Source organism: Lycorma delicatula, chromosome 3, assembly GCF_047948215.1.
Source record: "Lycorma delicatula isolate Av1 chromosome 3, ASM4794821v1, whole genome shotgun sequence".
Lineage (NCBI taxonomy): Eukaryota > Metazoa > Arthropoda > Insecta > Hemiptera > Fulgoridae > Lycorma > Lycorma delicatula.
This window is the reverse complement of record NC_134457.1, coordinates 62,241,797-62,267,363: the sequence shown is the minus strand read 5'-3', so window position 1 is coordinate 62,267,363 and position 25,567 is coordinate 62,241,797. Positions and strand designations below refer to the sequence as shown.

General features: G+C 29.3%; 1 protein-coding gene across 1 annotated transcript in view; it reads right to left on the bottom strand.

The window, feature by feature from the left end:
- Zw10 (Zeste-white 10 kinetochore protein) overlaps positions 1-17,145 on the bottom strand; it is a 58,711-nt gene extending 41,566 nt beyond the window's left edge. Inside the window, exons 1-3 of the mRNA XM_075359899.1 lie at positions 17,005-17,145; positions 9,999-10,201; positions 5,960-6,773 (exon numbers count right to left, since the gene is read on the bottom strand). Of these exons, the coding sequence (XP_075216014.1) occupies positions 5,960-6,773; positions 9,999-10,201; positions 17,005-17,038 (1,051 nt within the window). The 5' untranslated portion in view covers positions 17,039-17,145. The remainder of the gene's footprint in view (positions 1-5,959; positions 6,774-9,998; positions 10,202-17,004) is intronic.
- Positions 17,146-25,567: the final 8,422 nt, after the last annotated feature.

The window sequence follows — 25,567 nt, the reverse complement described above, 5'->3', positions numbered from 1 at the left end:
AAAACAAATTTATTCTCAAAATCAATTAATTATTTCCACAAAAAAAATAATAAACTGACTTAAAACTGACATCTTCATTTAAATACGAGGGCTATTCAGAAAGTAAGGAACGTTTTGGAATTTTAAAAACCAAGTACGAGAAAAACTTTTTATTATATACATCTGAAAGAGGGACTAAAATACTACTTTTCAGCATAATCACCATACAAATTCAGGCACTTATCATAGCGGTGGACAAACTTTGAAATTCCTGTGTCATAGAATTCTGCTGCCTGTGATCTCAACCACTCAGTGACGCACCCATCTTGCACAAAATTTGTGGTAGCCTAGCTTCTGTGAAACAATTTCAAACAATAAAGTCTGTGAAACTTGTGGGAAACATAGAGAAAGCTCAGTTATTGTGAAACGGCGGTTTTCACGAATCTTTTCGTCAACTTTGGAGACCAGATCGTCAGTCACAATGCTCGGACGTCCACTCTTCTCTTTATCGTGAACGTTTGTTCGACCATTTTTAAACTGAATGCACCACTTCCTGACAGAACTTTCACTCATTATGTTGTTCCCGTACACTTCACACAGTTCCCGATGAATTTCTATTGGTTTTAAGTTTTTTTTAAAGAATTCCCATCAACACTTGTGATACTAATACAATTTGGCATCATTACCCCAGTTTGCTCTAATTTTTTTATATGTTAAATCTGCCTTTCAAGTAATCATATTTTTCTCTATTCAACCATATTTCCATTGCAATGTTGCAGTATTTATTAATTTTATTTCTGAACTGCCTACAAACTTTCCTGCCATTGTCTTTTTTTGTACTTTCTGTACTCATCCATCAATTCTAAAATATCTTTCATTACCTGTCACTTTTTATCATTACCTGTCTTTCTAGTAGCCTCACTATATTAATCTTTCTCTCTTTTTACATTTTTTCAACTAAACCAAACCAACTTTTGCAGTAATTTTTCTAGATCCATGGCCGATTTATTCAAGGTTATTTATTTTTATTTTATGTTTAGTCTGTTAATGTCCCATCTTTTTTAACTTAATTTCAGTCAAAATCCTGAGTAGGCTCCTGGGTAGATTCCATACTCCGTAATTTGGTTTTAAAATCTCTGCTTAACTAATCTATAATCTATTTGATGTCTTTCCGTGCCCGAGGTCTCACTCATATGAATTTTCTTTTTTTATGCTTATAAAAGGAATATTTGCAAATTACTATTGTAAGTTTGTACTTAAAATCTACTCAAGTTAAAATAATTCTCTAACTGTGCTGCTTCTAATAATATACAAGCTCTCCTAAACTCTTATTAATACTTCTGTATTTCTAGTCTTTGACTTTATCAGGGTAGCTGAAATGTAATGCAGTTGCTCATAACTCACAAATGAAAAGATGGTCAAATGAAACAAATATGGCATAAATGTAAATTTTATTTGCAATAAAAACTTATTTTTCTACACACACCATTTACAACTAAATTTCTCCCAATGGTGAATCAGCTTTCTCATTCCATCTGCAAAGAATGCTTGTCATGTACACAGGTCTGGAATCCCAGAAATTGTTTTTGCAGACATTTATACTTGGAACATTTTTGATTGTGATGAACCATACTACTGATATACCAATAGCCATTCTTCTAGTTCATGAGTCACAATACTCCTTTTGTTTCGTCTTCGACCACAATATTGAAAAGGAAGTACATCCTTCATCATAGTAGTTTCAAAAGCTCATCACAACATTCCTTTCAATGTTGTTTGTTTTTTCTGTGAATATGTGGGGTACTCAGAGTAGGCTGATTTTACAGTAGCCAGGTTGTGTAGTAATGTGTCCTACTCGTTCTTTCAATATGCCTATCTAGGTAATGATGCTTTATTGTGTATTGTGACAGTCATTTTGAAAATACTCATCTACCTTGCTTCTCATCAGTCACAAAAATTAGTCAATCGCTGCAAGGTTCTCCTAAATATTCATTTTAGTGGCTTCTGATGCACAGAATTTTATTGCTCACTACTCACAGTACTTCAATCAACAGTTTCATCTACACAAACAACTTTAAGACAACAATGAATGTTACTAGCATTCACTTTTCAGCTACTAAAACTTCAATCACTGCATGTTGTTTTAAATGGTTGACAAAGCAGCTGTACTTAACTCCATAACAATGGTGACTGACAGAAAATGAGAATGAGTGGGTCAACAAGTTTTGAAATTAACTTTTTTAAACATGGCACCGTTGATATATGAAATTATTTATATAAAAATAAAATTAAAAAAAAAATCAACCTTACCTTATAACTAAGTTTTGAAATGTTAGTAATAGGAGAATGAAACTACAAATGGCACCACCTGTCACTTTGTGCAACATTTTGTTCTCTCATTACATTTCAGCTGTCCCTCATTTTAATCACCCAATTCCTTGACCAATAATCTTCTTCATTTTTCCACTTACATACATCCACTACACATGTTAAGCTTTCCATCACTTGTTTTAAATCAATCACCCAGCCTATTACTCTTATTTCAGATCCAAACATTCCATGCTCAGACTTGAAGAACGCTGTAGTTTTTATTTCCTTGTACAAAGTAGTAAAGAAAGATCTGATTGCAAAAAATTTCAGTTTTTCAGATTTCAATGGAAATATCCATTTTGATTCGTTTCAGCGTGACATCTATACGTACATACATATGCATATACATTATATACAGACATATCTCACATAGTTCAAAAACGATTAGCCGTAGAATGTTGAAATTTTCTGACTGTTGTAACTTCTAGTTGTGCACCTCCCCTTTTGATTGCAATCGACTGGACCAAACGTGTCCAAAAAAGCTCAAAATCCAAAAAAAATTGGATTTTGGAAGTTTTCTTAACAGCAGTAATCGGCCCTCATTGAAAGCTTTTTTGTATCATAAGTGATACTTATCTTCATTGGTTCCAGATTTATAGCCAAATAAAAGATTAATTAATGAAATATTAATGAATATTCGTACAAGGGGAAGGCACATTGGTTCGAATCAGACTTCATTTTCTTTTTTTTAATTTAAATATATTGATTTATTAATAATTATTCTCTGATTGTAAACAACTTTTTTAACTTTTTTTTATTTTATTTTATTTTAATTATTAACCTCTAATTGTAAGATGTGTAAATGTAATTTAATAGAAAGAAATAAGGAAAACATTTCCTCAGAAAATATAGGTTTAGTTTTCCATTAATTTTAACAGCACAGAACTTAAAAACCTGAAATACAATAGTTTCAAGTTTACTTTTCAGGCTGGATTTGGAGCCTTGACAATCACTGAAAGAGATATGGTCACTACAGAAAAATCATTTGATCTTGCCTCTTCACATATACCGGTTATGGTAGCATCCATAGTAGATGTCTACTTCTAAAAACCTTACAAGCTTCTGCAAGAGGGGATATTTATTGGCTTACTTATATTTTATATTTGCCTGTAGCAAAGTATCTTTATTGACTTTGTGGCATTATTTAAATGAACTATTTTTCCGCTTAGACAAAAAAAAACCCTCTCCCACCACACCTAAGATACTGCCACTACTTTTCTGTGATTATTTCCATGGCTTCTTATTCACAAACAACCATCATACCAAAGCTCTTTCCCTTATCCATTACCCAGGGACAAACCTGCAGCTGTAATCCCAATCCACAGAAAAAGGAGCAGAGTAATATGTTAAATAATCTAAATTGCATTAATATTCCAACTGCACTGTACAATGCAATTTAAAAAAATGTTATTCATGATATTTTAAATAACTAATTTTTCTTACTGATTTCATTATTTATTATAAAAATATTTTCAATCAGCAATGAACAAAAAGCTAGTTTGAAAGCAAACTTAAAAACATTGAAAATATAGAAAAAAAACTATTATAAATAATAAATAAGATTAATTTATAATAATTTGTAGATTTAATTAAAATTAATTAATTATACAAAATGTACAAGTGCAATGTTGTTACAAATTACATTTTCTAAGTAATTGTAACATTTGGTAATCGAAATAATTGTAGTTTTATTTTCTAATAGTCATAAACATCTTATTAACATGATGTTACATTCTAATTGATGTATAAATTATTTCATTATTTGATGATCAACTATTATGAACATAACAATTTTAACTTAAATTTAATTATAATTACACATAGAGATTTTATACACATGAATATTAAATTAACAACTTCAATAAAATCCCTGATGATGCAGAAGTGATTCTGAAAAAATTAGGACACGTACTCTGAAAATTTTTGGCAAGTGGAAACATTAATTTATATAAATTACATTTTGTTTTGTTAAAATCTGTTAGTCAATTAACAAGAAATTCACTAAATTTTTGTTCCTGGTAATAATTCTTCTATTTTGAGCAAATCTTTAACTGCTGAACCCTTGGTTCTCCAATCCCATTCAAACACGTTCCCTCTTTGTTGGCATAATAATATACTCCAAACCATCAGATGTATATGTATACTCATTGCATTTTATTTTTTTTTAAATTATAGTAAGTTTCTTTAATGGATGATGAGTAATGATACAGTAAAAAAACAACTTTCCACGATGAAGAAAAAACCATTTAGATTCCTTCTGTTAAGGTCAGTAAATAATCATACGTCTTTTGGTTCATAAACTGATGTAAAAAGATCACCAAACCAAGAATATCACACCAATCACAAAAGTTCCCCTTCTTTTATAAAAAAAACTGAATTCTTCTAGATTAGTTCTGTTTCAGCAAAATGTTATTTCAGAAACTACAAGGTTTTCTACTTTCAATCCTTGCCTGCTAATACAGCGAGAGGTTTCAGTATAGGAAAATCTGGTCTATGGAAGTAAATGGCAAAAAAAATATATTAACAACAGAATACAAACTGAGAAAAGAATAATGGAACCATTGTTAAAACCAGAAAAATGTTTGTAATGAAATTAATTTGTAATGTAAATGTTCAAGTAAAATGAAAACATATTGCTTAAATTCATAAACAAAAACTTTCTTGAAAAAAGTTAATCAATATTAACCCAAATGACAACAGAAAATATTTATGACCAAAATTAATTCTTAATATTCTTTGATCTTTGATTTAAATTTAATTAAATTGTTCATTAAGATACGTATATTTGATCAACATTATAAATTTATTTCGACCAAAAAGAAGGTGGGATTTTCAAAAACTCCCGAGTACTTCATGAGATACTCATTGTAGTAAATACTCTTATGTTCAATCAAAACTGCAAAACCCATTATTGGATTGAAAAAAAAATTGATTTTTTTTTAGAAATTCTTATTCTCACAGAAATAAAAAGTGTCAAGGATTGCAACCTGAACAAAATATCCATTGAATCCTGACAACACAAATAAAATTTTGTTGAAACTGGTCATGGCTAAGGAACCAAACACTACAGGGCAGAAACACTATATTTATACGGCCCCAAATGTCAAGATGCATGAACAACGTAGAAACTCAGTTTTTAGGTAACCATTATTTTCTCTTTCACTTACACATGAGAAAAAAACTTTTTTAATTTAATTTTTAAGGGTAGGATATTTCTGTTTTAGCAACAGTATTAGATTGACTGATTTGGATATCTATCACTTTTTGAAAGTTATTTATGTTGTTTTAAACTTCATTTCAAATGTTTTGTTTTTAAACTACTGCAAACTACAAATTTAGTAAACTGCTAATAACAAAAATTAAAAAGTATTTAAAAACCATTTATAATTAAACATATCAACTAAAAAAATCAAAAAAGACTAATACAATGCTTCTTTTCTTAAAAAAAAAAAAAAATACATAAAAAGAATTGCTGGAAATAATGAATATTAGTTACATATAGCATAATTAAATATACTATAATACATACTATGTGTATTTAATAACATACACATTCTCTAGAGTGTAATACATATTAATTTATGCTATCATAATTATGACTAATACTAACCTATTTCATGAAGTAAATTATCAAATTTTATAAGGATTTTAATATTTTTTTCATATGAGATAAGCTCTTCTTGTCGTTTAGGCACAGCTTCATCAAGACAATTAGTTATAAAATATTGACAAAAATTATCAGATATGCTTTCCCCTAATTCAATAATGAAATTGTTTCTATCACCAAAATCAACACTCAAATTCAAAAATAAAAAATTAAACACTATTGTTAAGTTACTTATAACATCTACACAAGATGTATTTTTTATATTTTCAGTTTCAATGAGAAGTGTCTGTGGTTTTTCTTGTGAAACTAAGACTCTACTCTTTTTACTAATAATCAGAAATAAAATATTACGAAGCAATTTATCACCAAATTTATTTATTTCTAACACAAGGAAATCATAATAATGTAGCGCTTTAATAAGTTCTGATTTAAGATTTCCTTCAGTAATATGTAATGTTATTTGTTTACAAGTTTTATTGATATCAATATCAGTCTCATGCCATGTTATGCAAGGTTTCCATTTTTCTAATACACTGTATGAAAAATTAGATTGACTTTTTATTAATTCATCTTCTAATGCATCAAAAATATCTATGCATTTTAATTCATTTTGATCTTCATTCAATAAACGCTCAAATTCTTTAAGTTTTTTAGCTGCTTCAACAAAATGAAGAGATTCTTGTAGATTTCTTGCTTCAGTAATACATCTATGAATAAGAATTAGTTTCCCGGCAAGACTGAGACTAAATTCTGTTTCTTGTAATGTATCTTGCAGTTTTTGCAATTCTCCTGTCGAATCTGATACTTCTCGTTTAATCTAAAATCCACACAAACATTAACAAAAAAAAAAATGCCTTATTATTTCTGCATAAGATAAAACAATATTATAATTCTGTACAAATAATACTGCATAAAGAATGTAAACATTTAAACAATATTAAATTTCACAAAAAGTAAAAAAGAAAATATTTGTAATATTCACTTATATCTAGAGAACAAGTCTATCACTGGGTTTCCAATGAAAAAAGCTTTTTAAACAAAATTGATATATTAAAGATGAATCATAACACTGTCATATACAAAAATTAAAGTCAAAAAGGTAAAACCATTTCAATGTCCTACACTCTGGATTGGGTTGTAAAATTTACAAACGTCATATTGATCATTTTAAAGATCATTATTAAAATCTATATGTTTATAGAATGATTAAAAAGTGCGAAAATGTACAGTCCAGTTCATGGTTACATAAAAAAGACATATTTTCATTCACAAATATGTGAATCTTTTTATAAAAAAGATGTATGAATATAGTTTTATTTTACATTAATAATCATATAGAAATTTTACCTGTCAATATGTCAGATGAGGAGTCTTAAGTATTAAAGCTTCCATAAAACAAGTCCAAGGCTTAGAAATGGGAATATGTGCATTTTAGTCAAAATGAAAAGGTTTACAAAACAAAGTTAGCCACAGGTGGAGATAATTTTAACATACACACTCCACGAGCACTCGATAAAGTGACTAATCACCAAACTTTCAACAGAAAGGGTGATAGCTATTAGCATGTCAGAAGGGTATTTTCAGGGGTTTGCAAAATTATAGCTACACTACATATGTTGTTAGCCATCTTGTTAAGAGCATTTTCCTACTTAGTGCCACAGTGATGAATATGGCATCAAATGGTGATTTTTTTTCCTATAAAAACAGACCACAATTAGACTGATTTATGATACTAAGAGTAAGGTAATATACAATGTTTTAAAATACTATTATGCATTGTTTTAAAGTGATTATTGCAGCAGGTTTTTATCAAGTTAAGTTGTGGGTTATTCAGAACTGAATATATCCATACTCTGTTAGCTTTTCATATTTTAAAAATTTCAGCTTTTAAATTATTTTAAACAGAAATATTAATAAAAGAGACCAAAAATTCCTAAAAAAATTATAATTTTGCTAAAAAGACTAATTTTGCTAGAAGCTATGTTAATGTTTTGAAGTCTGCGCTAAATTTGAAGCAAATTATATTACACAATAATAATATGGTAGCAATAATAGAAGCGTAATATAGTAGCAATAACAGAATCTTCTATTATACCGCCTAATTTAACAGAAATGAAAAATAGTATGAGTTCCTGCTCAAGCTTTTTGAAATAAAACAAAAGCCTCTGCCAACAGTTACCTGATTTATCTGAAGTTGAACAGAAACTATTATGTCAAGTTATACTCTTGAGATAAAAATTCAAAATCATTTAAGTCAAGATAGAAGTAAGGGACAAGTAATTTTATTTGCACAAGAAGTAAACAATCTGGCTTGATAGTTTCCACCTACATTAAGTAAAGCAAGAAGAGTTAGTTATAAGGTCTGAAAATCTTGATATTGCACAGCATATAAGACAGTTTCAGAATAACATGAACAAAAATGAACACTTCATTGGCTATTGGCAAATAATTCATTACACAAAAGATATTTGACCATTGGTTTCTGGAAAAATTGATCTATCACATATAGTACATAATGGGTGAAGTGAATAAAACGTAGCATCTTCTTAGTAGAATCTAGGATGTAGTGATAGCTTAAGTCAAATCAAAGTGAATAAACAAACAATACATCTAGGTAGTTATATCTACCCTGACAGAAGTGGCATCAGGAAAAACTGAATATACAACTATAGGTAGTTAGTTATAAATATAGTGCAGCAATAACTATCTTTTAAAGTGCAATTTGTTTGTCGTTCCCTCTACCACCCACCCACACCTCCCCCCATCAATGTCAATTTTAACTTTGTTCAGCCTTAGTTCATAAAAACATGATTCATTTAAATAGAAGGAAATAGAATAGAAGGTCCTCCTTCTATTCTATTTGACTCCTGTCAAATTATTGCTTTACCTGCTTTGCAAGTTATTTTAGTACATATTAAGGAATAATTATAAGTTTTATTCTAATTTAAAATTATCACAGGCAAAAAAATCTTGTTACTTCAGATAAAACAGGAAAAATAATAAAGTTGCTTTTTTTTAACTGACAGTGATGTGGAAAATTTATAAGAATTATTAAATTCAACCTGTATGGTTTGATACACCAGTCAATTGTTACATACTTTATCATAAATTGTTGAAAAATGCAGTACCCACACTAACTTTACATTATTAATATGATTTATCATATTAACTTTTTTTTCTTTATAAAACTTTTAACAACAATCAGGTTTGATATAATTTAACAAAGATTACCTTCAGAGAAAGAGTTTACACAAGCCAGGTTTTAGCTAATTTAAAAATCTTACTAGTTTAATTATTCTTTTATCTTTATTTTAATTTGCTGTTCCCCCCCCCCCTTTAAATACTTTTCACATCAATGAAAACTTAAAAGTATCAGGAAAAGCTTAATAAAAGTTAAAATAAGACGTCAATGAAAGTGACCCAGAGATAGATATCATTGGTAACATAGGTAGTAACAACCAATACTTAACTAAAAATAATATGTGTTCGAGTAATCATACATTAATTAAATTGTTAATCAACGACCATCATTAATTCTGAAAAGCCAACAGTCTGAATCTGTAAAACTGTGTAAGACAGGCACAGAAAATTTTCATAAAAAGAACCTGTTATGTGTAATGACATAATAGGAAAATAGTACTTTTTAAAATGGTATGCAAGTTAATCAAAAATTTATTCTAAAAAAAAATAAAAATTTTAAAATACTTCCAAATTTTAATTTACAGATCAAGTTATTTCTACTGAATCAAAAAATTATTTCATGATCGTGAATCCATGAGTCATGAATCATTTTTTTTTTTTTTTTTAATGAATTAATTATACTTAATACAAACTATACTCTAGATGCAATGTTATTTAAAATATAAATTTCTAATAAAATTTATTATAAACATAGTATAAAATTTGATTACATATAAACAAAACACAAGTGAGCAAAAGACTGATTTTCTATTAAAATTCATTTAACATTTTTGGAATGAGTAATATTATTAATAAGTCAATTTATTCTATAATAAAGCAATTTATTCCATAAAATACAAACCTGGTTTTCTATGAATGCTCGTAAATTGCACATTTCAGTAGATAGAATTTCCGATTTATATAAAAGGTCTTCATTTTCTTCAAAAGATGGCAAAAATGTTATGTATGTATTCTCTGTGACTTCCATTACTTGAAGTTTTAATGAAGATATCTTCTCTGTTATTTCACTAACTTTTATATTTATATCAACCATTTCTGCTTGTCCTAAATAAGAATTGTTTATATTAATTCTTGTTTTATTATTAAAATAAAAACCTCTTACTTATCATTTCAAATGTTTATATATATTATCTTAATCTGAATTAACTATTCTAAGGCTGAATATTATCAACACCGCATAACAATAAATAGCATCATTAATAAAAACTAATACTTCCTTAAATAATAATTTCATGGTGATTTAATCAGAGAAACAGTTTACCTCCTTTGAGATTCTGAAATAATTACAGAAAGTGTTGATATTTAAGTGGTGAACAGTTGATATGTAAGTGTTAATATAAGTGGTAAACAGTTGAAAATGGTTTCATACCCAATTAAGAGAACAATTTATTTAACTGTTTACTTAAGACTAAAAATAAGAATGTTAAAATACAAGTGATGTTAAATATAAGTATTTATATATTAAGTATGTGATTAAAGTATAAATATTAAATATAAGTGATTATATATTGACATCATCATATCAATATATAATCAATACTGTAACTCATTCTTATGGTAATTTGTAATTAAAAAAACTACTAATACTACTGGATAACACCTACAAAACAAATTAGTATTAGAAAATTATTCAAAATTTATACAATTACTTCACGTCTTTAATACCAATTAATAATTCAAGTAGGGACTACAAAATAGTTTAACAAAAATGTAAATGAATTTTTCTAGTTTTAAAATAAATATTATCTTGTAATTATAAGTATTTCTTTTGTTTATCCAGAGGCAGATTAATCATTCTGCAGTATAATTATGACTATGGACCTTAAAAATGAATTAAATGTTTAGAAATTATCTGATTAAAATAAAGCCATGTAAAATTGTACAGATTATGACAATTTAGTAAAGGATTAAAACAAAAATAAAAATTAAATGAAGATTCTGCTGAATATAACACTCCTCATGCCTACAAAATGGAACTATGATACCGAACGCTTCTGCTGAGGCAGTGACTGAATCTGCTTTGACTCAGGATTTAAATCTGCTAAGGGAGATTTTATTGCCTTGATTGTTGGTACTAACATAAATAACAAATCCTCAGTTTGGTGTATTATAGAACTATTAGGACATTTTTTCATCAGGCTGAAACACACCAATGTCATTATTGGAACTATATCATACAGGTATGATGTGTTTGAGGATATCATTATAAATAAAAAAAATTAATCATTAATGATCAAATTAAAAAGGTGGTTTCTCAATTTGGAAATGTGAGTCTATTGGAACTCCATCAGCTACATAGATCTAATCACATATCACATAGGTTTCACTTCAGCTTAGAGGGAAGGCAAACTATCAGGAAGATAGTATTAACATAATAAACAGCCACATAATGATACATTTTGATGATAGTAACAAATGTAATGGAAAACACTTTTACTGTAGATAAGATATTTTTGTCAGAGGCAGGTTTTAATGGATTCACTTTCATCAGGAATGAGTAAGTCTCATTTTTTGTTTTTGGTTTGATGATGAGGTTGATCTTCAAATTTCATGCAAGCGTCATGTCCTGCATATTCAAAAGTTTGTGTCTATAAATTGTATCAGTATTTAAACTGTTCAGATAAGAATTTAAATTAATAAGTAATGACAATGATTTGCTTTCAGCTGTATTCTCTTGTAATACTTTGTGAATTGATAATATGCATAATTCTGATCCTAAATCTTTAAGCTGGTTTTAGTATTGCAAACAGGGTATTTCTTCTGGTGTCGGTGATATGCTGAGTGATACTGAATTCCTATTAGTATTATTAACCCTTACGTTGGTCAACTTGCACTTGTTTTGACAAGCATAACCAATTTATCTATTAGGACATGAATCTTTCCTGATAAGGTGAAGTTTGCTGCTGAAGTGATTTCTATCTATAGAAAAAAAAAGAAACTAAAAATAATTTACACAATTATAGATCTATATCCTGCATTTTCAAAAGTATTTGAAAAAGTGGTGCATGATAAAATTGAATTGCATTTGGAAAAAATCAATTATTTTAGTTGTTCTCAATAATGTTTTACGAAGGAAGACACTAAGTTTGCTTTATGTGATTTTGTGAAAATCACACAAAGCAAGCAGGTGTCATCTGCTTTCAAAGAATCTCAGAAGAGAGCCAGTATTTTTGTGATTTGTCCAAGGGTGACTGTGTTAATCACTCGCCTTTATTACATAAATGGTTCTTATGTAGTTTTTCTAGGGACATGCTGATTTGGATGGCTTCTTATTTAGCTAACCAAATGCAGAGGGCAAATGTGGTTGGAAATAGCTTAGATATTATTCCAGCTGAAAGTGCATTAGATATGGGGTGCCTCAGACTCCATTCTTGGTCCACTGCTCTTCCTTATCTACATAAACGACCTACCACAAATTATCAGTGAAGATTTCACATTTTGCTGATAGTACAACAGTATTGATTGAGGGATGGGATGATTCTCAAGTTGCTTGATTTGTTAAGGGGTGCCCTGACCTGCAGACTTCCTTATGATCGAGTCCAATATCAAATTAATAATTTGAATTGATGGAAGCCAGACCTTCATTAACTAAATATGGTTTTATGCTGAATTACATAGTTTTCTGGGAATGTAGGTTGACAAAAAACTGAACTGGAATGTGCATATTGACTAACTTACAAATTGAATTAATTCTGTATGTTTTGCATTTTCTATGATTTCCCACACCGTTTCATTGGACTGACTGACTGTATTATGCCTATGTTTAGTCAACCCTATCTCATGGAATTGTTTTATGGTTCAACAGAAAGATGGAAAGTCTTTAAGGTTAAGAAAAGTATTATTTGTATAATATGTAGAGTTCCCACCACTTCATGCAGGCCGACCTTTATTTTAATTCTTGAAAATGCTTACACCTCCTGGCTTATACATCTTGGAATTATTAATATATATTCACAATAATTCTGAATTAAAAATAAGTTGTTTTAATCATAGTTATAATACAAGAAAACGACATCTACAACTCCCAAAATACCATTTATCCTTTTATGAGAAAAGTCCTCATTAAAAGGTGATTAAATTTTATAATAAACTGTCAGAAAGGATGAAAAACCTTGACTGAAAAGCATTTAAATAGAATGATTGTGATTTGCTCATAAAAGGCATATATTATTCAGTAGATGAATTTCTGAAATAAAGCCCTAGGGCGTTATTAAATGCAAGTACTGATTTACATACTTTAGCATGAGTTTTTTATGTTTTGATATTTCTTGTATTGTTTCGTTTTGTACTTATTTATTGACAATGCACCAACTATATCACTTAGACTATTATTTAGCATTTGTGCGAAGGAATAGAAAATAATTAAGTTATAATTGTTCATTTTTGATAATTAATCAAATCAAATTTTAACAGCAGCCAAAGTTTTTTAATACATCAAAATATTTCAGACTACACTGGTAGCATCAATCGGTAAAATTAATACTGCTGACATTGAACTGTATTGCAATTTAAGTTTTTCTTGCTGGTTCCACCATATCAGGAAATATTATTTAAAACACAGTAAAAAGAAAAGATTTGACCAGTCTCTGTTATGTAGTACATCAATGTTATATGTTTTCGTATAAATAAATAAAAATGGTCCATGTGAGAAAATTATTATGCATACTAGAAAATTTATTTGACAATTAAATATGTTAATTTTTTCTAGGAGATACAGCAAATTTTGACTCTTATTATTGGAGTGATTTAATAAGTTCACTGTGATTCAAATTGCAATCTATTTCCCTATGTGGAATTAAGATGTGGTTTAATGAAGAGAAACACTTGAATCTTTGTCTTCTTCAAGTCAAAATCAAATCAAGATGCTTTGCTGAGGGAATAAAACCTACTCTCTTTTCTAACATCAATCAGCACTCTGGACACATCTTGGACCTTTAAGAATAAACAGTTTAGAATTGTAAGCGCCTTGGGAAATGGGCTTATTTACTGTCTGTATTTTGTGAGATAATTTCACACAACACAGTATTCTAACAATAAAGGATATAAAAACAAATGACAACAGTATATTAAACAAATTTCACATCCAATGCAATTTTGAAAACTTCCTAAATACAAATAAATGCATTCCTGTCTTGATAAAATCTGCAATGAGTTCAGCAGGAATCATAGAATGTCAGCATGTTAGTTTCAATGATAAAGACAAGGAAGACTAAAACATTTTAATGCAAATAAAAAAATTTGCATTTGAATCCGAAACAAAATTAGTCCGACTCTTTATAAGAATTAGGCTAAGCAGTTAAATTATTTTTTAAGAACTCCATTGCATATATTAACAAATAATAATAAAGACTACTGAGAATTCCTACCAAAATACAAATTCAACTATATTTGATGTTTATATCAAATAAATAAGTTATATAAATAAATTAAAAATTTAACTTAAGGCTGATTATGGTTTTTCATTTATTGAAACAATCTTGTACTAAAACTTCAAAAATGCATACTTTTTTAATTTAAAAGTAATGCTTTAAAAGTACTGAAAAAGCTATGATTAAGAATAAAAATTGTTTTTTATTAACATCATTTTTTAAACTGTTTTTAAATTTCTATAAAAAAAAATTCATATATTATTGACATTTTCACAACAGTGAAAATGTCAGTTTCATTTTCACTGATGTGTCATGTTCAATAAAAATTAAAAAAAACAACAGTCAGCATTAAAAGTTAAGTTTTTAATTTATCAAATTATTCGTTACAATGCAATTGCATCAGATATTTATCAATAGGTTTATGCAAAAATAATTTAAGCCTAATTGGTAAGATGAATTTCAAAATAATGGTTAAAAAGAGGTAAATAGTTAATCTTGGGATGTATAATTCACTTTTAGCTTGGCGATCTGCAAGTCATACATAACTCATATAAACTGATCTGTAAGTCACATGTTAAATGTTTTATCAGAAAAAAAGATATTGTACCCTCAGTTATTTTTCCTTTTATTAGCACTGATTTCAACATAAACATTTTATTCTCTGAACTAACTTAAGATTAAGATGTATGATTGTTGATAATATATGTATATTAATTTAAAACTAAGTAAACTCTGCTAGTCATTTGCAACCATCCTCTGCAACTGCTGTCTTAGTACTAGAATCAGTTTTTTTTTAATGGGCAGTCATATATTTGGAATGTTGTCACAAAGGGTGATGAATTTGAATTATTTGTTCATTTCGTATATTGTTAAAATGCATTCTTGTATGTTTGTGTAATTCATAACGTTAAAGTGTGTTAAAATATGGTCTTTTCTCAAAACATGATGAATATTAAGGTTGAACTAATGTTAACAGATTGTCTCAATGAGGTGGTTAGTAAATGCTGACTATTATGTAGTGGAGGTCTTTGTGTTCTTTATTTTGTTTAAAAAATGTGTCCTGTTTGATAATATAACATATTCTCCAATATGAACAGTTTAGTTTATATATTCAGGGGTATTAAAAAGTTAACATTAAAAAATTATTAATAATTTTGTTTATTGTTTTGCGAATGATTTGTTTTTCTTGGTTTGTTCTTCTGTAAACCATACTAAATCCATATTTTTTTAAATTTAAACCATTTTCTCACAATCTTTGTTAATGTAAGCCAATATAATATTTTTTTCTTTTGCTTAATCTTTGGTTTCTATTTATTTTTTTCTGTGAAAAAGAAATAGTGTCACAAGGTACACAATTTTTTGAAGAACTTAAATGGGTTAATATGTTTAATTCTTAACAGATGATATAAAAATATAACGATGATTACACACAAAGAACTACTCAAAAGATATTATATCCATATCACATCTCATAATTTGGGCAAGAAATTAAAAATAATACTGATCTTAATTTCCATTACAATAAATTGCACATGCTGATAAGCAACACTGGGCTCATTTTAGTAAAGTAAAAATATTAGGAATATTTTAATTAAACACATCTTTCATTTTCTGTCAACTAACTACACAAAAAAGAGCTAATCACTGTTAACACATGCCAATTAAATCATCTAAAATTAGTTGATCTGAGCATGAACATAACCAATAAACAGTAATTGGGCTCAGTCTGCTGTGAGAAAGTAAAAAAAAAAAAATATTCAGCAATAATTCAAATTTTCTGATATGTAAATTGAAATAACATCCATTTCCAGATATCTAAGTAGATGAAAACTAAAATTACTTTCACAATGGTCTTACTTATCTGTGTAAGGTGGTTTAAACTAACTTAGCCAAACACAGTTTATGGGAGGTCTAACTATATAGTCTGATAGCTGCATAATTAACATCTTATTACTAATGAGTAATCATGCACAAATATTATAATACACTATCAAGGCTTTAAGTTAGAATCTAGAATAATTTCCTTTCAGCCTAAAAGGAATGTATGCATCACAAACCTGGCTAGTACATTTTTCTAACTTCACCTCAATTAATTTTTAGTAATTATAGTCAAATGCTGAACTACATAAAACAAATCACATTTAAATGGATGTTATGCTACAATGTTGTACTCCATAAATTTTAAACGTATACTTATATAGCAAATTGAGATAAGTATGTTATTTGATCAGAATGGCAAAACATGTTCAACTTTTTTTAAAAAGAAAAATTTAAAAAAAAACAACGTAAGCATTTTTCTTTACAAGCTTAATGATGTAGCTTTACGAAATCAAATTAATTAGAAAATATAAGAATAATTTTTCTAACATAGAATAAATCAACAGAAACTATAAAAAAAACCGAAAGGCGGGAGTACGCAAGTTCAATTTTATAGGTTAGAAAGTTGTAAAGATAATTATAGAAACAAAATTAATTCACCTGCGGCAGCAAGAACCTCGGCTAGAAGGCTCATCTTTTTACAACTTTTTTTAACTAGTTCAAAATACAAAACCCTTATCAATAATAATATAAATCAGCATACACGAAATAATCACACACCGTAACATAGTATGATTAAACAGCTTGTTACCAACTAAACTGTATAAAAATTTTAACTCTGATAATAAATAAAATTGCCTATAACTTTGACTCTAAACACAATATTAACATAGTTATTTTAATTGAAATATTATGTGAATCACAGGTAAATCAAGGTAATTTGTTTCTTAAATGAAAATATTAATTAATCTACTCCAAACAACTGAGAAAAGTCATATAAAATATCAACTTGACGTTCGGCCTGCCAACATAGGAAAATATGCTGATTAAGTTCTTATTTCTGGTTAATTAATTTGGTTTTCTGGGCGAAAAACGCTTCAGCGTTATCATCGCCGGAATACCATTTATTTTTTTTTTTGTCTTCAGTCATTTGACTGGTTTGATGCAGCTCTCCAAGATTCCCTATCTAGTGCTAGTCGTTTCATTTCAGTATACCCTCTACATCCTACATCCCTAACAATTTGTTTTACATATTCCAAACGTGGCCTGCCTACACAATTTTTCCCTTCTACCTGTCCTTCCAAAATTAAAGCGACTATTCCAGGATGCCTTAGTATGTGGCCTATAAGTCTGTCTCTTCTTTTTACTATACTTTTCCAAATGCTTCTTTCTTCATCTATTTGCCGCAATACCTCCTCATTTGTCACTTTATCCACCCATCTGATTTTTAACATTCTCCTATAGCACCACATTTCAAAAGCTTCTAACCTTTTCTTCTCAGATACTCCGATTGTCCAAGTTTCACTTCCATATAAAGCGACACTCCAAACATACACTTTCAAAAATCTTTTCCTGACATTTAAATTAATTTTTGATGTAAACAACTTATATTTCTTACTGAAGGCTCGTTTAGCTTGTGCTATTCGGCATTTTATATCGCTCCTGCTTCGTCCGTCTTTAGTAATTCTACTTCCCAAATAACAAAATTCTTCTACCTCCATAATCTTTTCTCCTCCTATTTTCACATTCAGTGGTCCATCTTTGTTATTTCTACTACATTTCATTACTTTTGTTTTGTTCTTGTTTATTTTCATGCGATAGTTCTTGCGTAGGACTTCATCTATGCCGTTCATTGTTTCTTCTAAATCCTTTTTATTCTCGGCTAGAATTACTATATCATCAGCAAATCGTAGCATCTTTATCTTTTCACCTTGTACTGTTACTCCGAATCTAAATTGTTCTTTAACATCATTAACTGCTAGTTCCATGTAAAGATTAAAAAGTAACGGCGATAGAGAACATCCTTGTCGGACTCCCTTTCTTATTATGGCTTCTTTCTTATGTTCTTCAATTGCTACTGTTGCTGTTTGGTTCCTGTACATGTTAGCAATTGTTCTTCTATCTCTGTATTTGAACCCTAATTTTTTTAAAATGCTGAACATTTTATTCCAGTCTACGTTATCGAATGCCTTTTCTAGGTCTATAAATGCCAAGTATGTTGGTTTGTTTTTCTTTAATCTTCCTTCTACTATTAATCTGAGGCCTAAAATTGCTTCCCTTGTCCCTATACTTTTCCTGAAACCAAATTGGTCTTCTCCTAACACTTCCTCTACTCTCCTCTCAATTCTTCTGTATAGAATTCTAGTTAAGATTTTTGATGCATGACTAGTTAAACTAATTGTTCTGTATTCTTCACATTTATCTGCCCCTGATTTCTTTGGTATCATTACTATAACACTTTTTTTGAAGTCTGATGGAAATTCCCCTTTTTCATAAATATTACACACCAGTTTGTATAATCTATCAATCGCCTCCTCCCCTGCACTGCGCAGTAATTCTACAGTTATTCCGTCTATTCCAGGAGCCTTTCTACCATTTAAATCTTTTAATGCTCTCTTAAATTCAGATCTCAGTATTGTTTCTCCCATTTCATCCTCCTCAACTTCCTCTTCTTCCTCTATAAAACCATTTTCTAATTCATTTCCTCCGTATAACTCTTCAATATATTCCACCCATCTATCGACTTTACCTTTCGTATTATATATAGGTGTACCATCTTTGTTTAACACATTATTAGATTTTAATTTATGTACCCCAAAATTTTCCTTAACTTTCCTGTATGCTCCGTCTATTTTACCAATGTTCATTTCTCTTTCCACTTCTGAACACTTTTCTTTAATCCACTCTTCTTTCGCCAGTTTGCACTTCCTGTTTATAGCATTTCTTAATTGCCGATAGTTCCTTTTACTTTCTTCATCACCTGCATTCTTATATTTTCTACGTTCATCAATCAGCTGCAATATATCGTCTGAAACCCAAGGTTTTCTACCAGTTCTCTTTATTCCGCCTACGTTCGCTTCTGCTGATTTAAGAATTTCCTTTTTAACATTCTCCCATTCTTCTTCTACATTTTCTATCTTACCTTTTTTACTCAGACCTCTAGCGATGTCCTCCTCAAAAATCTTCTTTACCTCCTCTTCCTCAAGCTTCTCTAAATTCCACCGATTCATCTGACACCTTTTCTTCAGGTTTTTAAACCCCAATCTACATTTCATTATCACCAAATTATGGTCGCTATCAATGTCTGCTCCAGGGTAAGTTTTGCAGTCCACGAGTTGATTTCTAAATCTTTGCTTAACCATGATATAATCTATCTGATACCTTGCAGTATCGCCTGGCTTTTTCCAAGTGTATATTCTTCTATTATGATTTTTAAATTGGGTGTTGGCAATTACTAAATTATACTTCGTGCAAAACTCTATAAGTCGGTCCCCTCTTTCATTCCTTTTGCCCAGCCCGTATTCACCCACTATATTTCCTTCCTTGCCTTTTCCAATGCTTGCATTCCAATCTCCAACTATTATTAAATTTTCATCTCCTTTTACGTGTTTAATTGCTTCATCAATCTCTTCGTATACACATTCTACCTCATCATCATCATGGGCGCTTGTAGGCATATAGACGTTAACAATCGTTGTCGGTTTAGGTTTTGAATTTATCCTTATTACAATGACTCTATCGCTATGCGTCTTGAAATACTCCACTCTCCTCCCTATTTTCTTGTTCATCACGAAACCTACTCCTGCCTGCCCATTATTTGACGCTGAGTTAATTACTCTAAAGTCACCCGACCAAAAGTCGCCTTCCTCTTCCCACCGAACCTCACTAATTCCTACTATATCCACGTTTACCCTATCCATTTCCCTTTTTAAATTCTCTAGCCTACCAACCTTTTTTAAGCTTCTAACATTCCACGCTCCGACTCGTAGAATGTTATTTTTTACTTTTCTGGTGACCCCTTCCTTAGTAGTCCCCACCCGGAGATCCGAACGGGGGACTATTTTACCTCCGGAATATTTTACCAAGGAAGGCGCCTCCATTATTGTTATGTGAAAATGCAGAGAGCCACATTTTCTTGGAAAAAAAGCAGCTGTAGTTTTCCATTGCTTTCAGCTGCGCAGTACTCAGAGGACTGAGTGATGTTGATACGGCCGTTTAAGTCGTCCTGACTCACGCCCCTAACAACTACTGAAAGAGCTGCTGCCCTCTTTCAGGAATCATTCCTTAGTCTGGCTCTCAACAGATACCTCTCCGATATGGTTGCACCTTCGGTCCAGCTACTCTGTATCCCTGAGCACTCAAGCCCCCTCACCAACGGCAAGGTCTCATGATTCATAGAGGAGGAATACCATTTAATTGTTTTAAAAACTAAGTAAAAAAATTTAACAATTAGAAATTTAAAAGAAACGCCCAGAGAACAAAACGTAATATAAATACAAAAATAATAGTATAAAAAAAATTAAAACAAAATAAAAACTTAAAGGAGAAATTTAAAAACAAAATCAAAACATACTAAAATAAAGACAAAACAGAAACTTAAACTAAATGTTAAAACATAAAATTATACAATACCACCACAGGCAAACTTCTGTATTATTGCCCAAGATTTTACGAAAATTCCCCAGCAATTTATGCTTACGACGCATATCGTTTGCATTTCACGGAAATGTGGCGCACAGTTGCATCGCACGCATACTGGTGCGTTAACTGCTGACATAATACACCCGTGAGTAGCTCTCGTATGTCCTATCCGCAATCGGCAGACGACGACTTCTGGATCATTTGCTCGCTTGTTTTACTTTGTTACCTAAAGTTTGCTCAAAATGAAATAGGTTTTGTTTACGAGGGGTTTCAAACAAAATTTCATCTCGGTAAATAACGTAAAATTTCGCATTCATTGTCAGGGCAATGTAAAGGATTAACCCTTGGGTAATGTTTACAGTTAGAAGCTGTTATATTTCAATGGCATCAGACATGAAGCTTCTATCCTACACCCACCCACAACTATTACTGAGTTTGTTATTAATCCCTTCAAGACACTATCCCTTGTCTAGTATGTGACTTTATTTTTTATATATATATTAGAGTCATTAAATATCTTGCTTGTGTTTTGAACTACTGTAAAAAAACATAAAGTAAATTATCTTCAATTATTTCTAAATACTAACAGTAAAGTAACTTAAATGCATTATGTTTCATTCAAATGCGGTTATTAAGCAGGATTTTAGAATACTAGTGTTTACAAAAGATGAGTTTAGAAAGAAATTAAATTTTTTATGTACTTTACCAAAGTATCCTTTATGAGTAGAACGTTTTTTTTTAAATCATGTAAAATGTAATCAAAACCAAATTACTCCACTGATAAAGTGATGCAAACCTAATGTTTGTGTGAACACTTTCCTACAACTCAATGTGTTTTAAATCCAATTAAGTTTGTTTGTTTGTTAAAGAATATGGACAAGCAATATTATATTTGCCTTAAGTCACTGAAGTTGCACAGGATGTTATATTTAATTCCAGAGTATTACACTCATCATTTACATTACATTTTATCAACTAGTTTCCCATAAAATGCAAATAAAAAGGAGGCAGTCAATTTGATGCTAATGTTAATAGATCCTGCTAGTATGAATTCCATTTGTTTACTTCATAAAGCAGTAGTACTTTATAAGGTAACAAAAAATGGGAAACTCAATTTCTTTTTGCCCATAGATTGCTGACAATGACATTTATTAATAGATAAAATATATTTTTTTTATATTTAGGCCTGCTGTAAACATTAAGTGTAAGAAAATATAAATTTTCTGATTAGAATTGTAGCATTTCATTTTTGCAGCTTTGAACAGAGGGAAAGTATTGTAATTAGTCTCAAACCATTCACCAGATTTTTATATTTCTAGATTCATTAACTTTAAAACACTAAATTCTATATTTAAAGTTCTGTATGAATGCAAGTGTTTAAAGTTATACATGAGTAAAAGGGTGAAATTTTATGATTTCAAATTTCATTATTCAAACTGAATCATAATGTCTGTACATGAATCAGGAGCTTGATTCTGTAAGAATTTTGAAAACATTCAATGCTATTTCTTAAAAGCTACAATTTACTAAAGTTTTTCTCAAGTGCTACCCCGTGTCTGGAAAAATTTAATCATACTTCCATAGCTTGTTAAAAAAAATATATCATCAGTCAGATAGACATGTACTGATAACCACTGGAAACAGCAAGCCAGAAAGATTTTGAAAAAAGTTTTAAAAATACCAATCCTAAAAGTGACATTTTTATCAATTATTCTACCTTTGATTGTTTTGACCAACTTTTTCAATTATTTACTTCAAGTGGATATTATCAAGATTTGAACAATTTAAAAATTTATTAGCCATATGGCTAATAAATATCCCTATCAATTTAAAAGTATAAAACACTGCAGTAATAAACCAAACTAAATTTGATGACTAAACATTTTTGTCATCTTTGCAACTGACCTCAGTGACTGGTGCTGTTTTGCGGTGAATTCACATTAAACTACAAAAATATTGCTATTGAATAAGATAATGAAGAAAAATTTAATTTTAATGTAAGAATGCTCAAAAATAATTCTCTGTACTTGTTTTAACCAAGAATTTATTTAAAAATAATAACATATTACTATTTTGTGCAATTGTGATTTTATTAACAGATTCCCTATACAGTCACTTTCTTAAACATAAAAGTATTAATCTCTCATTTCAGATTTGAGAATTTATTGGAATTATGAGAATATGCTTTTGAGTTTTTAATGTTATAACTGCTATCATTTTGGTAACAGTTGTTTTAATATTGGATTGTAAGCATTTATGCAATATGTACAGAAGCATTTTATTAAAAAAAAAGCATATTTTTTTTCTGTGATTTCAGTCTTGTTACAATTAAAATTAGTGTGTTTATGAAGTAGTCTCCTTACTATTCTGCTTTCTTGACTTCTGTGATAGTGACAGCATCTTTGCTTTTCTTATCAGTAACAGATACGGACTGGAATTTATATAGAAATAAAATATGCCACTCATATATGAGCAAAATTAATTTTATTAATCAGAAAAATGAAAAAGTAAAAAAAAAAAATAATGTTACTAATCACAGACAAGTCAGTTTACAGAATGTGTGTGTTCACTATGTAAATTTTTTGTAATTTATATGAAAGTGTAACTTTTAGCTAGCATCTCACCTTTAAGAAAGATTTAAAATAGCAATAACAGCTTCTGTTTGGATGCCAGATAATTTGTTCGTACAATTAATTAAAACTCTTTTTTGTAATAAAGTACTTGTCAAAAATTTGCAAGATCCACCTTAAAAGCATGTTGATACATTCTCTAGATCTTTCAGCTTACTTGGAAGCCATCATCAGGGCTTAAAATTAATGCATTAAAGTCAAAGTTTAAAAATCATATTTAAAATTTAAAAAGTCATGACTGTCCCGGTCCTACTAGTATACTGAAGGAATATACATATACTCTGGTGAATTAAAATGAAACCAGAGTATATTTATATTCCTTCAGTACAATAGTAGGACCTGGACAGTCATGACTGTTTTTAAATTTTAACTCGTGATGATGGCTTACAAGTAAGCCGAAAGATCTAGAGAATGTATCAATGTGCTGGTAAGGTGGATTATATTAAATGTTTATTTATTTATTTATTTAACATATCAGCAGTATCATGCTTGAGAAATTAATTATTAGAATAGAATTATATTAAAATAAAACTTTCAGCTGATAACTTTGTTGAAAATAAATCAAAATGCATGTCTCTCCTGACTTGTTCTCCTAGTTTAAAAAATATTATAAATATTTTTACACAAACACAATGTATTTAATCTTAGACAGTAATGTGTTGTTTTTAATTAAAGAAATCCAATAAACTGATTTTGATTTCTATCTGCCTGTAGGCAGATATTTTCGCAATGTATACATATCTCATATCTTTATATTTTATGTCCACTAACTCCCATTTTTTCTTCTCTATTTACCATTTTTTTTGCATTCTTTCAATCTCTGACCTTTCCAAGATGTATTCCTCATAATAAAGCCAAGAGATAATAATTAATTTTGGTTATAATATCTAGCTTGGATTAAAAAAGTATACAAAGAGTTGTACCTGCACATTAAATTATGTAATGCATGTTGGTTTAATGGCTAACTTCTTTAATTAACTATTTATTATACATTATTACTGATATAAACTTATTACTATAGCTCAACAAAATAAAATAATCATGTAAAAGCTAAGTATTTTTTCTTCCTTCAGAATTTCTTAATTTTTTTTTAGAACAGTTCCTGCAAGTTACAAAAAGGAGGGGGTAACAAATAATTACAAATCAATTTAGAATAAAATATTTTTATAATGTACTACTACAATACACACTAGAGAAAAAATTAAAAACAAACTAATTAGCTGTTCACAACAGTGAAATATCGAATTTAAGTTGAAAATATATATTCTTTTAAATTACAAATAAAAATTAAAAAACAAATTTTGAAATCACTATCACTAAAGATCATATCACAGTCAGTAACAGCATATATGAAATAAACTAAAAGCTACTGTTATATATATGTAATATACATTTCTATACAAAGAAGTTTTTGTTTCAATATTTTTACAAAATATTGATAAATTCATATCTGCTGAAGTTCCGAGCAGTCAGTGAGCACTGTTAGTAAATTTAAGTTGACTTATAGTAGTTGGGGATAATTCAAGTTGAAGATAATCTAAAAAAAAAGTATATATTTATATACAGAGTGTTTCATTTGAATCACCCCAGGCAATTTTCTTGTAAACTACACACAATACAAAAAAAAAGACATATACAAAAGTTACTCAGATTGGAGGAGGACACCTTATGGTGACCTTATTTTAAGGTTAACATGATTTTTTTCAAATGGAATGATCTATTTTTGACCCTCACCAATGAAAGAGCAAAAAATATTATACTGGAATATGTGGTTACAGATATGGTCTTGGAACTTTTTTGAAGGTCATATGGCTAACCACTAGAGATAGTGTTATAGAGTGCTGGATTCTTTTCACAAATATTTACAGTCACTGGTTTCCAAGTTGTGAGAAGAGAATTGCCATCTGGTACTGTCTTGAATCAACAAATTGTGTTAATCAGATGCCATATAA